Here is a 13,013-nt window from a genome sequence, read left to right on the forward strand (position 1 = left end):
TCCGTCCCATAGGCGGAATGCCCAGCTCTGGTCATTACATTTGGGTGCACGTTTGGGACCAACGTTACTCAAATGAAGAAAGCTGCAGCCGTTTCATGACGGAATGTTTTTTTTATTAGGTACAAAAGGCATTTCATTAAATAACACAGCACCCTCCTCCTGCTCCTCCTCCTCCTCCTCCGTTTTCCAAATACATCAAACAAATCCAGTCAAGGTGCGAATGCGTCCCCGGTGGACATATGCATGCAAGACTTTGCGCTTGAGTTGACGGACGCTTATTTGCTAGCGAGCCGGCGAGCGCTCTCGCCGAGGTCTCCCTGCTGTCGGCCGAGCCAAAAGACGTGGGTGGGGCTGGCGCAAGCGAAGCGGGCGGGCTGGCGGGCGGGCGTGACCTCCGACCCGTCCCTTCGCACCAGCTAGCGTTTGGAAGCTTCAAGAAGTCATTGCGCTGGATGTTGACAAAGTCGACGCTCGACTGCGAGTTTTTGCCGCTATCACGAGAAAACATTTGTTGCCAGGAAGAAATGTGGTGAGAACCTTTGCGCCGACGTATTTCCTATTCAACTGCGTTGAGTGGGTTCATCCTTAAACATTCCTGTCACTTTATTTCCGCACGATGGCAACTTTTTTTTCTTTTTTGGACGATAGCGCTTTAATACTGTAGCACGGGGGCGGTGGCAAAAATCTTTCAGAGGTTTGATACCATGACTCACAAAGTGAAGATGACACGTACGAGCGTGCACATTCCCGTGCGCGTGTGCGCAGTTGATCCCGGACCGGCCGATGAAACGGTAAACGAAGAGCAAATGCGTATTTTGGGTGCGAGCGCAGTAGTCTGGGCACACGTTTGGATGGTTGATGGATTTGAACGTTTGGAGGCGCGGCTTCACTCTCGCGACACAGCGTGAAAACGGCCGTAAGGCGTCTTCCACTAGATGTGGGCGTGGCCAGAGAGTCAGTCCCGTTGGCCACCACATAACTCCGCCCCTGCCGTACCGCGGATTTTTGATGTCGTGGCGCCCCAGTTTTTCATGCGTGCTAAGCTGACGAAGGCTGTCCTTGTTTTGCGCCTGTGTGCAGCCGCCAACGTTTGTGTTGTCACGTCGCTGTTGTTGCGGTGGCGGGCGGGCGCGCGGTTCGGGCGAGCGGGCGGGCGGGCGGGCAAGCGCGAAGACGCCTCAGATGATGTTGCGCACGTTGCTGGTGTTGCTGGTGGCTAGCATCCAAAGCGGTTTGGGCTGACGCTTGCGGCCCCGCCCTCGCCTCTGCGACCTTCTGCTGCCTGCAGACAAGAAAATGCACAATCCTTTTTTGAACATCCAATCCGCCCGATCCACTTGCGAGCAGTTGTTTGAAGAGTAGCAGTTGTTTGAAGACTTGCAATTGCTGTGACATTGGTGTGAATTCTGTGAGCCAGTCTATGGCGTTGTGCATCGTGTTAGCATTAAGTTCGAGGACTTTTGTTTGCTTAAAGCGGAAGTCAAGCCAAAGATGTTTTTTTCTAGAGTATAAGTTACGCAGCAAAATGCACTGGTTTTTAGCCATCTGCGGGGGCAGCCATTTTGTCTCCAGCCGACCTGTTTTCTGAATCTGAGCCGTGATTGGCGGTTGTGAGCAGTTGTGCTGTCATTTTCAGTCGACAGAAGACAAAATGGCCGCCCCCCGCAGATGGCTAAAAACCAGAGGATTAACACTTATTCCGCAAAGGCGATATTTATCAGAATGCCAATGTTTCAACTCGTGGGCTTGCATAGAACATATTCTTGAAAAAAATATCTTTGGCTCGGCTTCCGCTTTCAACACATGTAAAGGTGTTAAAGCAAGGGGGGGTTGATACAAAAAAAAAAAAAAAGAAAAAGTATTCCTTCCCCCCCCCCCCCCCCCCGGTCTTTGTCTATAATCCAGGTGGGTCGTTGCGGGCTTGACCTTCTGCATACAGCGCATGCTTCCGGGGCGTCCATGTGTCCCGGTTTATCCTTCATCTTGTCTGCTGGAGCCCGTCCAGCCGACCTGTCCCTCATTATGCGGACGCGTCGCACGCAAAGTCAAACTTTGCTTCGCCTTTGCTCGTCTCACGGCATAACAACTAAAGTCAAACAGCAAAGAATGTGTTTCAAAATAAGTTTGATAAGGTGTCTCCAAAGGTGTTTTGTATTCTTGGCTGGCGCCGAGGCCATCAAAGCTGTTTGCGCTTAAGCAGCGGCGTCCAAAATGTCAGCAAAAGGCACGGCAAAGACGAGCGGCGCTTGGAAGCGCATGTGGGCGGGCGGACGGCTCGGCGCAGGCGGCAAGTCGCCATGTTTGGAACAAATGACAACAAGGCGGTGGGGGCAGACCACTGAGACGCACGTAGCCCGTAGACAAAAGTTTTGGGACACATTCGGGAAGCCAAAAGTAAATGTGAACGGGACAGGAATGTCACCAAAGTATTGGCACACCACACCAGCGGAAAGTGCAAGTGTGTGCAAGTGAAGGAGGGAGGGAAGGAAGGAAGGAAGGAAGGAAGGAAGGAAGGAGGGGAGGCCACGCGCTCAGCCACCAAGGGAACTTGAGTGAGCCTAACACGCGCGCTTTTACACGGCTGTCACCATCTAATCTCGAAACAAAAGATGACCCCAGACTCGTCATGGAGCAATCCGGCTGACTGCAGTCTCAACGCTCGGCCACTAGAGGGTGCTGAGAGACTGGTGCCCAAGTCGGCCCATGGCAAGTGTGGCCTTTGCCTCGGGTCTTCGTCTTGTTCCGCCGCCGGCAAACTTCCATATGGCAAAGTGAAGAAAAAATTGCGGCTCGGAAGCCCGAAGACTTACATGAGCGGCCTGCACATGTGGACTCCAGTCCGCACGCTTACAACAATGACACAATAGCATTTGTGTACAAGATGCGTGCGAATGCTGAAAAGCTGAAGATGAAAAGCCGCGTCATTAATTGAACACTTAAAATGTGGAATGTGAGACTCGAATCTGCCAAGGCTTGCAGCATCGGTCGACAAGTGTGCAAGGAGCGACAGATCTTTGTTTGCAAATTGAATTGTGAAAGTTTGAGCAATGTGAAAATTGCTCCCAAGCGCTTCCCAACGAGCTGAATCGTCCTTTGAATGAGGAAGGAGGAGAGCTCCGCCCCGAGTCGGTCTTCCTCATTGCCGAAAGCCGCTCGTGTGACGCAAACGTCCAAAGACCTGCGGATGAGACGGCTTCACTCTTGGACTGAGCGCACTTCATCAAAGAGCATCAAAGAGGTTGCCACCACAGCGCCCGCGAAAGACCAACGTGGACGTCCGGATCCCCCCGCGTGGACGTCCGGATCCCCCCGCGTGGACGTCCGGATCCCCCCGCGTGGACGTCCGGATCCCCCCGCGTGGACGTCCGGATCCCCCCGCGTGGACGTCCGGATCCCCCCGCGTGGACGTCCGGATCCCCCCGCGTGGACGTCCGGATCCCCCCGCGTGGACGTCCGGATCCCCCCGCGTGGACGTCCGGATCCCCCGCGTGGACGTCCGGATCCCCCGCGTGGACGTCCGGTCCTGAAGGCTTTCCGTCGGCTTCCAGTCAGCTGGAAAAGCTCTCACCTCGAGGGCAAGACAAAAGCTGGAAGACGAGCGGCAAAAAGACTTTGCGCGTTCTTGAGGCTCAAACCAAGTGGGTTGTCGTCGAGGGGCACTTCCTTCCAACCTCTTCATTTGCCGCGCACACTTTGAGCAAAATTGTGCGCTTGTTTTTCCGAAAGGAGCTGCCGTCCGTCAGACGACGCGACGTCCTAGTTTGCCGCAAAAGAACATAAACGTGACAGCCAGGATGCAAGTGTGCACGGCGGGACCGCAGCAATGGCCAAGTTATCGGCATCAACAATGAAAGAATCCTGTCTGGCCGCCGGGCCGATGTCATCACCGGCGTCTTGTTAGCACTTTGCTGCAACCCAAATCGGCAGTACGTGAAGAAGCCGAGCCAAAAACCGATCTGCACGTCTTTGGATCCAAAAAATACTCCGACAATAATCCGACCAAACTTTCCTGCAGCAAAAATGCACGTCGGACCACTTTGCGTCGGATCCAAATAAGGCCATTTCGATCATCTGCTTTTACTTTGGAAAGCACTCGTCGACATTTTGGCAGATTTTTCCCAAGAAAATTGGGAACTGAATTCTAATCCAAAACCACCAAATAGTCAACAAGAACAATGCTCAACTTTGATGTATTTTTTTTAAATCCTAGTTACAGGTCAGCCGCTCTCTATTTTTTCTTTTGCGCAGATTCGAAATCTGCCCTCGTTTTATTCTCGAGCACATCGAGCTCTCAAAATAATAACAACAAATGTAATATACTCGGCAATAGTTCTGAGTGAAGGCTTAGGTTCTGCAACGGGTGGAAGTTTTTTTCCGAAACCTCCTAGCTATAAATGACAAGGCTTGGTAAAATATGCATTGCGCAAGCTTTTATCCAGAAGGTCAAGATCAGAAGGGAAAAAATGAAAACGTCTCAAAAACCCGATGTGCTAGAAAAAACGTAAAGAGGTTTTTGAAATGAGCTGTGACGTACAGTGTCAATCCATCTCTGATTCAAACTTGCCGTCGACCAACGTAATCGTTGAATCGACAGTCACAACCGTTTGCCGATAAAACGGTCTTGCAATATAAATGTTGAGCCGAATAAGGGATGGAATAATCAATGGATTGGAGCTCTCTCTTCACAACTTCTCTTCAACACTCTTCACGAAACCAAAATCTGCCATTTCAAAATTGCCCCGTTGATGTCACGTCGCCGTCGCCGTCGCCGTCGCCGTCGCCGTCGCGGCTAACATTGGCTGGGGCCAAGTCCAGGCTCGGACGTGGCCCACAAAAGCAAATGTCGTTGTGTTTTGCTCACATGGCAAAATTCCAAATGGTCTCCACTTTTGGGACAAGCATTTTGTCTTACAAAGTCCCTTCCTGCTACTCATATTTAACAAGTTGTTGTGAGACAATCAAAAACAGATGGGACAGAAAATACCATCCCCTCCCCCCCACGCCGCACCTCCCCAAAGTTCTTGTACATTTCCATGGCTGCCATCACGTGACCAACACACACAAAAGAAATCGCGCAATGCCTAAAAATGTCCACAAAAAAGAACAATGCGCCATCGTTGTTGAACGAGGACCGGAAGGAAGGAAGGAAGGAAGAAAACTTGCAAGTGCCCCAAAAGACAATACAGAGAAACCCTGCATGAGGATTGGGACACGCAACAAGAAGTCAAATGCTAAATGGGCAGAAAAAAAAAAAAAGCGCAGCGCTTTTCCACCTCCTGAAAAGTGACGGAGACATTGGCAATACTGGAACGCGTCCAAATATCACACCCAAAACGTCGGCGAGTGGAAAGTGCCGGCAAATATTGGGAAACGTGGACGGCGGGCAAAAAAGCGAATGCGCAAAAGTATTTGCACATCTCCAGTTAGTCCAAAGTGAAGAAAGAAATATCTGAACGTGGACATGAAATTTCAAGTGAAAGAAACGGCGGACTTTGGAAAAAAGTATCGGGACGCGTACGGCAGGCGAAGGGTGAAGAAAGCCTCGGCCGCATAACATGAAATGAAAAGTGGAATTTGGACAAAAGTAGTGGGACACACGACGGCGTGAGTGCAATGCGGTGGAAAATGTGAAGCAAAATCGGTCCATGTGGTGTCTTGTTGTTTCATGGAAATTGCTTGTGTGGTTTGACGACGCTAATCTGCTTGCTCACCAGCAGACATGAAAAGAAGACATCTGGCATTTTTCCGCTTTGATGAGGAAAGGCCAAGTTGCGCTCAGAGCGCCGGCGGGCTTCACGGCCCGCGGCCGCCGCCCGCCCCCCAGGGAAGACTATTAGTGTCCATATTTTGCATTAACGGAGGACATGTGCGGTCTGGTCCGGCTGCCGTCCAAAGGCTTTGAACGGAAATGCTTTGCAGCCCATCCTCCGACGCTAAAGTTGCACACTGACTGGAAACGGTTGACAAGCCGCGCTTTGACTTCATGAGCAATAAAAGAGACTTTGGCCGAGCATTCATGGGGAGATTACCGAGCTGATGACTGCAAGCAGACGCGCAGGCCAGGAATGCTCTCCTCGGGAGGACCAATTGTTCAGGGCAGATGAAACGGGGAAGGGGGAAAGAAAAAAAAAAAGACAAGAAAAAATCAAGGAAAGGGGGGAAAGGGGAGAAAAGCAAAGAAAGGGAAAAATGAAAAGAATCCGCAAAGTTGGGAAGAGGAAAAGGGAAAGGGCAAGGACATAACAGGAGCTGTCGCCCCGGGACAGTCGGAGGAAGCGACGGCCTCTTGCCAGGAGAAGCTGGTCGTTAATCTTGCGAGATACCGACCAAAAACAAAAGGCATCCCCATCGGCGGGCGCAACAACAACAACAACAACAACATGAGCGACAACAACACGGAAATCAAGCTGGAAAGGGCCAAAATTCCTGGAAAAGGATGGCTTCCCGAGTCTTTTTTCCCGGTCACGCTGCCTGACGTGATAGACACGGATGCCAAATTTCATGTTGTCAAACCGGCTTTGGGGGGCGGAATTTGAACCCCCCCCCCCCCCCCACACTCCCCACCCCTCCAAAAAAAAGGCACTCCTTGAGGTTTGTGCAGGGTGGCGAGCCTTCAAAGTGTAAAACAAAACGGACGACTTGCTTGTGGCTTCTTGAGACTTTTTTTGCTGCTCTACCTGCCTTTCAAAGGGGCCAAATTTTCAAAAGCATTTCCTCAGGTTCGTGTTTGAGGGCAAGCCGTCAAACTTGGAAACAAAACCCAGTGCTGTCGCTTTTACTCATTCATGATTGACATGTCTTCCAAATAGTCAAATTGGGAAGGACAAAGTCTGTAAATGGACAAAAGGGAAATGGCTTCACTTGACATGCAATTTTTTTGTGGCTCCACCCGCGATAGTGACACCTCTTCCAAATTTCATGTTGCCCGCACTGGCCTTGGGGGATGAATTTTCAAAGATGAGCAATTACGACTTGCGCTTTGCGTTTCACTCCTAAGTCCTTAAAAGGTGAAACCAAAACGGACGACATCCGACGGATTCTTTTTTTCTTATTTCTTTTGTTTTGCGGCTCGACCCACGATAGACTTTTCCGGCAACTGACATGCTTTCATTCGTTGTCTTTGCGTCAATGTCGGCGTTCCTCACCGACACATTGGGCCTTTTCTTCTAAGGTTCCCGCGGGACAGTCCCCCGTGCAGCGGCCGTTGTCGAGCCGGAAGCCCGGTTTGCACACCGTGCAAAAGTCCCGATCGAAGCAGCGCTCGCAATTGGCCGAGCGACACTCTGCACACAAGAGCAACAGCGAGGCGCGAGGTCAGCTTCGTGCGGACGGACGCCGGCTGCGGACGCGCAGGCCGCAACGGCTGATCGTGACGCGGCAGACGGGCCGGCTCTGTGTGTGCGTGGGCCGCTCGGGCGACTGCGATGCAATTTTTCATCAGTGCTGCTGTAAAATCGGGGGCTCGGGGGGGGAATGTCGCACCGCGCACCTCCTGGCCGGAGGGATGACACATTTTGGATATGGACAAAAGACGCGCTCTTAATATTTTTCAAAATACACTTCTCGATGCACGTATGGGGGCAACAAAAAGAGAGGCGAAACAATAAACAAACAGTTAACCCAAAAAGTGAAATTAGTGCAGTTGAAATGTGAATGTAAAATGTGCACAATCACGATCATCCATCCATCCATCCATTCTCCGATCCGCTTGTCCTCACAAGCCTATCCCAGCCGTCTTCGGGCGGTGGGCGGGGGACACCCCGAATCGGTTGCCGGCCAATCGCAGGGCGCGCACAGACAAACAAACACACACAGAAAATTGTTACCCTGCGCAAAATGGCGTATGCTTTTTTTTCATTTTCCGAAGCGCGGGGTGCGACGAGCTTTTGTTCGACGAGCTTTTGTTCGACCGGAATCGGAAAATGGCTTTCGATTTTTTTTACGTGGCATCGTTACATCTTGGCTGCATCCTTGAATTGCATCGGAGCCCGCGGACGGAGATACCTTTGGAATCGTTTTTTATGAGTGATGCGCGTCAGATATAAATTGGTTTGATGTTGCTGATGATTGGTCGTTTCTTTGAATTGAATTGGCTCGGATCATCTGGAGAGATCATTTGGCCGTATCGAATCAAACGGGATCGAAGGCAATGTTCCCGTTTTCAAACGGTTCCAACCCGGAATCCTAACAAGAGTCGCGCGGAACGCTCTCTCGCGTAGTGAGACAAGTCATCGCGAAAGGAAAAGGTTTGATGAAAAGCACGTTTTGGAGAGCGGCGCATCACTGGGAACCGCGCGTCAAATTTCAAGCAGCTCGGAAGCGGCGGCGCTTATTGAAGGTGCGGCTTGCGATGTCGCGTGCGCGCGTACTCAAGCAGCGGCTGAGGTGGCGCCCCCTCTGTCCAAAGTATCCTTTGGGGCAGGCGTGCAGGCAGCTGCCGTGCTGGGACATGCCGCGCCGCCGCAGCAGCAGGAAGAGGCGCTCGGCGCAGCGGACGCAGCCGTTGTCGCGGGAACAGTCCTTGCAGTTGGCGCAAGTCCCCGACCAATCCCGCTCAGCTAGCCAGGGGCACAAACAAACAAACAAACAAACAAACAAACAAACAAACAAGTCAAGTCACATTGATTTCTATTACCCTCGAAAGCCTCAAAGGGCTTCACATGCCCGCAGCTGACGACATACTGTACATCCCCTGATCTTAACCCCCAGGGGGGCAAGGTATATTTATGTGTATATGCGCAGTACAGCGCAGTATATGTAGTGAGGGCCCATCTCGCCTGTGAGTCCCTTTTGGGTCTTTTGCCTTCCCGAATAAGACGGCCGGCTGGTGAGCTTGTAAGCGCTTTCCGTGGCCAATTTGAATACGCCGGGAGGGAACGCCGAGCTCGTTTGGATCGCTCCCCAGGAATAAGGCTCCGGTTGAATTCCTTCGTCTGAGCTCAAGCGGCATGAAAACGGCCGCGCAAATGTCGGTAAAAGCGCAAATCCCACATGGCCGCCTCTCGCGGCAGCCCGCGTGTTCCATTCACAGGCGCCCCATCTGCACAAAGGCCCACTCTCTCCCGTGGAAAGACACAATCGACGGCTGTCCGACGGGCGTCGGGAAACGGCCTCGGTCATGTGGCGCCTTGATGGACAAAACGAGGAGAAGGGACAGGCGCGAGGGCGCCTTTCCCCGCGTCCGCCCGTGACAGACGGCTCGCCTCCCGCGACGGCTCGCCAGATGTGCTGCTCAGCGGGCTTCCAACACTTTGCCACTTTTGTCTTTTCTTTGTCCTTCCTTCTTGAGTTCACTCTGACCTTTGTTTTGGGGAAATTCACTGACTTTGAATTTGGTTTCTTATAGGCATCAATTTGATGCAGATTTGAGGATTTTGGACAGCAAGGCCACCTCGAAGGATGCGCTGCTTGTTTGCTCGGGCAGAGTGGCGTTCTTTTGATTTCCTGAGGAGCGGGCAGCTCATGACAACTTTTGGATCACAAGTGACAAAGTGACCGCCGGGCCCGGACCGGCCCGCCACCGGACGCCCGCTCGCAAATCGTCCCGGCGCAAGTGTCGAGAGTGTCGCAGCTTTTCATCTGCACACGTGTGGTGCGCTTTTGGCTGAGCTCCACGCTCGCCATCGTTTCTTCAAGAAGAAAAATGCGCCGAAGGTCACAGGAGACACCTTTTGTGCTCCGTTTGGAAGAGAAAGCCTCTTTTGGGAAGGGCGAAAAAACGGCACAGCACTATGTGGTATAAATCGCACGATAAAAGATGATTAAAGAGAACGCGGGGGTGGAACTGTTTCCGCTGCGGGATCACACGAGGACGGCCTCAAGTTTTAAGGGAAGGCTGATGTAGCTAACGCTCACCACAACCTTTTGTTGCTGCGTGTTTTCAATCAAGAAAAATGACACTGCATAGTTTGAAACGTGAAGCTTCTATGCCGCTTCTATGCCGCGCAGTTGGGAAAAGCCATTCGGGAAGATTGCCGTCGCCTAAGTAAGTGGTGGCAACAGTTAAGGCCGCATCTGTCATCTCATGTGATCTCACTGAGAAACACCGGCTGTGCATTCTGCTTTAGTCTTGGACAAAGACAACGGGAGGACGATGAAGATGTCAACTTGTCGACTGTTCAAACGTGACAACGTGCGCGACGGGACGACCGATGTTGAAAAGCTACAACGGGCGCACGGAGTCAGCATTTCCCATCCCGTCTTTGCCACGCGCGACAGTCGAAGCGCCCGCGCGGCCGACCGCTCTTTCGAGCGGGACCCGATTCAAGTCAAACGTCAATTCGGCACTGTCGGACTGTCGTCGGGGTCCGACCGTCAACAAAGCGGCTCGAGGGGGACCGCGGCCGGCGGACTAGTACGACTAGGGCGACCGGCGGGGCGCCGCATCGCTCGCAGGCGGACAGTCCGGCCCGAGGCCAAGCGTCAGGCCAGACGAGCGCCGCGGTCTGCCGGCCGGCCAGTGGACGCCTCCGGAAGGAAATTGGCCGCGACGGACACGCCGACCGCGGCCCGAGAACAACTGCGCTCTTCCTTTCGGACTTTCGATGCGCACGCGGGGGCACGTAATGGGCGAGGCGGAGAAAACGCACCGCCGTGCCAAAACCGCTTCCCTTTAATGCCCTCCACAGCGGTCCCGGCAGCCTGGAGCCGCTTTTCGGACGGGCCCGGCGCCGCAGCGCGTGGGCGGCGACCGTCGCCTTTCCGATCCGGCGGCGGAAGCGCGCAAGCCTCCGGTGCGCAGCACGCGCAGCTCACTCGACGAGAGACGCGTCTCCGCTCGCCAGTCGGCCTGTAAAACATCAATTGCCGTCGTGTGGCCGCGGCGCAAATTGCAGCCCATCAAAGTCAGAAGCTCACAAATATAATCCATTTCCCAGTTGAAGCGAGACCATTAAGATAAAGTACACGTTTTTATTACTACTACTACTACTACTACTAGGCATTATCAGCGTTTGGGTCACAAAATGCGGCAGTGGCCAGATTGCAGTTTCCGAAAGCGACCGAGTTCCTCTATAAATGGGCATCTTTAAAGACGGACAAGATTTTTCTGTTTTTTTGCAAGGATTTCGATGACGATTTGAGATTTTCGCATGTTGTGCTTTGAAAGGGTTGCAGGCGGCGGCGCGACTTTGGGCGGTCAAAGCCATTTGAAAGAAAAGGAAAATGCTCCTTGAACCTTGTCACGGTTTCTAAAATGGATTGTTTTGATCTTGGCTTGTCAACGTGCGTCGGTCTTGTGTCAGCCTCAGCCCCCCAAACGTCACGCACAGGACTAGAGAATCCGTCGGCAAAAGTCCAATCGCTGTCCGTAACGATCCCCGAAGAATTCAAAGCAGGTTGAGAAGGACCACGGCCTCTCCACCGGTCCAGCTAAAGTTGCCAAAAGCACTTTTCGGACAAGGACGAGACGAGAAGAATTTGCGAGGGCGGCTTTTAGGAGGACGAAAGTCTGCGCATCAGAAGCGTGTAAAATGCGCCGGCGTACTCACCCTCGCTCCTGATGGCGTTGCAAAGCAAAGACATCGCGATGGCGAGCAGTGGCAAAGGCATTTGTGCTCCTGGCAGGCGCTCGTTCGCTGGCTGGCTGGCTGGCCGGCCGGCTGGCTGGCGCTCGTTCGCTGGCTGGCTGGCTCGCCTTCAGAGCCGGGCTGCCGACATCCGCGGGGAAAGTCCCCACCTTGTGACCATGTACTTCCAAGAAGATGGCGACGGAGGGACGGAGCAGGTCCGGAGAAGAGGTGATCACCTGAGCCGGACGGAAGGTTCCTCCCTCCCTGGGAAGCGTCGCCGCTGACCAGCTGTGACGGCTTTTGCCATCAACAAGCCGTTTTTATCCTCCAGTCTTGATTTAACCCGTTCCAGGGCCGTAAGTGCTTCCATGTTTGCAGCGGGATCTTTGGCTGCCTCCCCCTCCCCCTTGTCCTCCCCCCGCCCTCCTCCTCCTCCTCCTCCTCCTATCCTCCCTCCTGCCGGCTGGATATGTGCAGAATTCCTTTCCCAAATGACCTAATTGGCTGCTGCTGATGCGTCATTCCAAAAGTTCAAACACGGGAGAGCTCCTCCTGATCCGCAGTCCACTCGAGCAACCCCGTTTTGACACTTGTTCCTTAGCGGCCGCGTCTCATCTCTGCTGGAGAGTGAGCGGCGCCCGCCCGCGCGCGCGCCGGCTGGAGGGACGGACGGAGGGACGGGCGGGCAGGCGGGCGGGCGGGCGGGGGCCACGCCGGAGTCGAAAGCCAAAGTGGAGGAGCCGAGCGCAGGCGAGCGGGACGACGAGGCGGGAGTGCGGCATGCGTACGACAGAAAAGCCAAACGATCCCCAAATGCGCCGTCCCGAGCCCCCAAAGTCACAATCCACACTTCCAAAGACACTGCGCTCAAGGGCCTTTCCTTCGGATTGCGCCTTTCTACCGAAAAACAAACGTGTTGAATTTACTCCATTTGACTTTTTGTGAGCTATAAATGGCAGTGCGTTCAACACGGCGTTGTTGTTGTTGTTTTTTTCTTGGCCGTGTAATGATGCAGCGACTGAGGGTGGCTCCTGCTGCTGCGCTAGAGAGAAGCGGGTGATGTCCATTGGAGCGACTGAGGCTTGGCTCTCTTGCTCAAGGACATTTGGGCCTCGGGCTCAAACCAGAAAACGCCACCACGGCCGCGATGACGGCGAAGGCTACCCGACGTACGACGGCAACGGCCACCTCGCGCGGACGCAAAGTCAATCCGAATCCAAATCCAGGAGACAACGAGGCACGCCCGGACAAGACCCCGAGCGGCTGCAGGGAGCCGCAACGGGGGCGAAACCGACGAGTCGAAAAGACTCCGACGCGGGACCCTGAAAACAAGACCAAAGCAAAAACAAAAGCACAGATCATCATGACGCGGGCTTGCCGTGGCCTGCACCGGCCCCCCGAGAAATGGGGAACATGCGCAGGTCCCCAAATCGACCTTTGGGAGGCCACAGACACGCCGCAGACAAACGTTCACTGTCGCGCTTGGCCTGGCCTTAGATGACA

General features: G+C 53.6%; 1 protein-coding gene across 1 annotated transcript; it reads right to left on the reverse strand.

The window, feature by feature from the left end:
* Positions 1-219: 219 nt before the first annotated feature.
* rspo4 (R-spondin 4) lies at positions 220-11,871 on the reverse strand. The gene is made up of 4 exons (XM_086041013.1): positions 11,490-11,871; positions 8,370-8,558; positions 7,146-7,283; positions 220-1,282 (listed from the first exon to the last, which is right to left on the reverse strand). Exons 1-4 carry the CDS (start codon positions 11,548-11,550, stop codon positions 1,179-1,181), a joined length of 492 nt encoding a protein of 163 aa, XP_085897139.1. The 5' UTR covers positions 11,551-11,871; the 3' UTR covers positions 220-1,178.
* Positions 11,872-13,013: the final 1,142 nt, after the last annotated feature.

Source organism: Filicampus tigris, chromosome 9, assembly GCF_054856515.1.
Source record: "Filicampus tigris isolate MCC_2025a chromosome 9, RoL_Ftig_1.0, whole genome shotgun sequence".
Lineage (NCBI taxonomy): Eukaryota > Metazoa > Chordata > Actinopteri > Syngnathiformes > Syngnathidae > Filicampus > Filicampus tigris.

Bases quoted from the DNA above. Each gene is read 5' to 3' on its own strand.
- rspo4 (XM_086041013.1), bottom strand. From the start codon at position 11,550: ATGCCTTTGCCACTGCTCGCCATCGCGATGTCTTTGCTTTGCAACGCC. The intron at 7,284-8,369 runs GTACGCGCGCAC...TCTTGTGTGCAG, and splicing joins CCACCTCAGCCGCTGCTTGA to AGTGTCGCTCGGCCAATTGC. The intron at 1,283-7,145 runs GTGAGGAACGCC...TCTTGTCTGCAG, and splicing joins AGAAAAGGCCCAATGTGTCG to GCAGCAGAAGGTCGCAGAGG.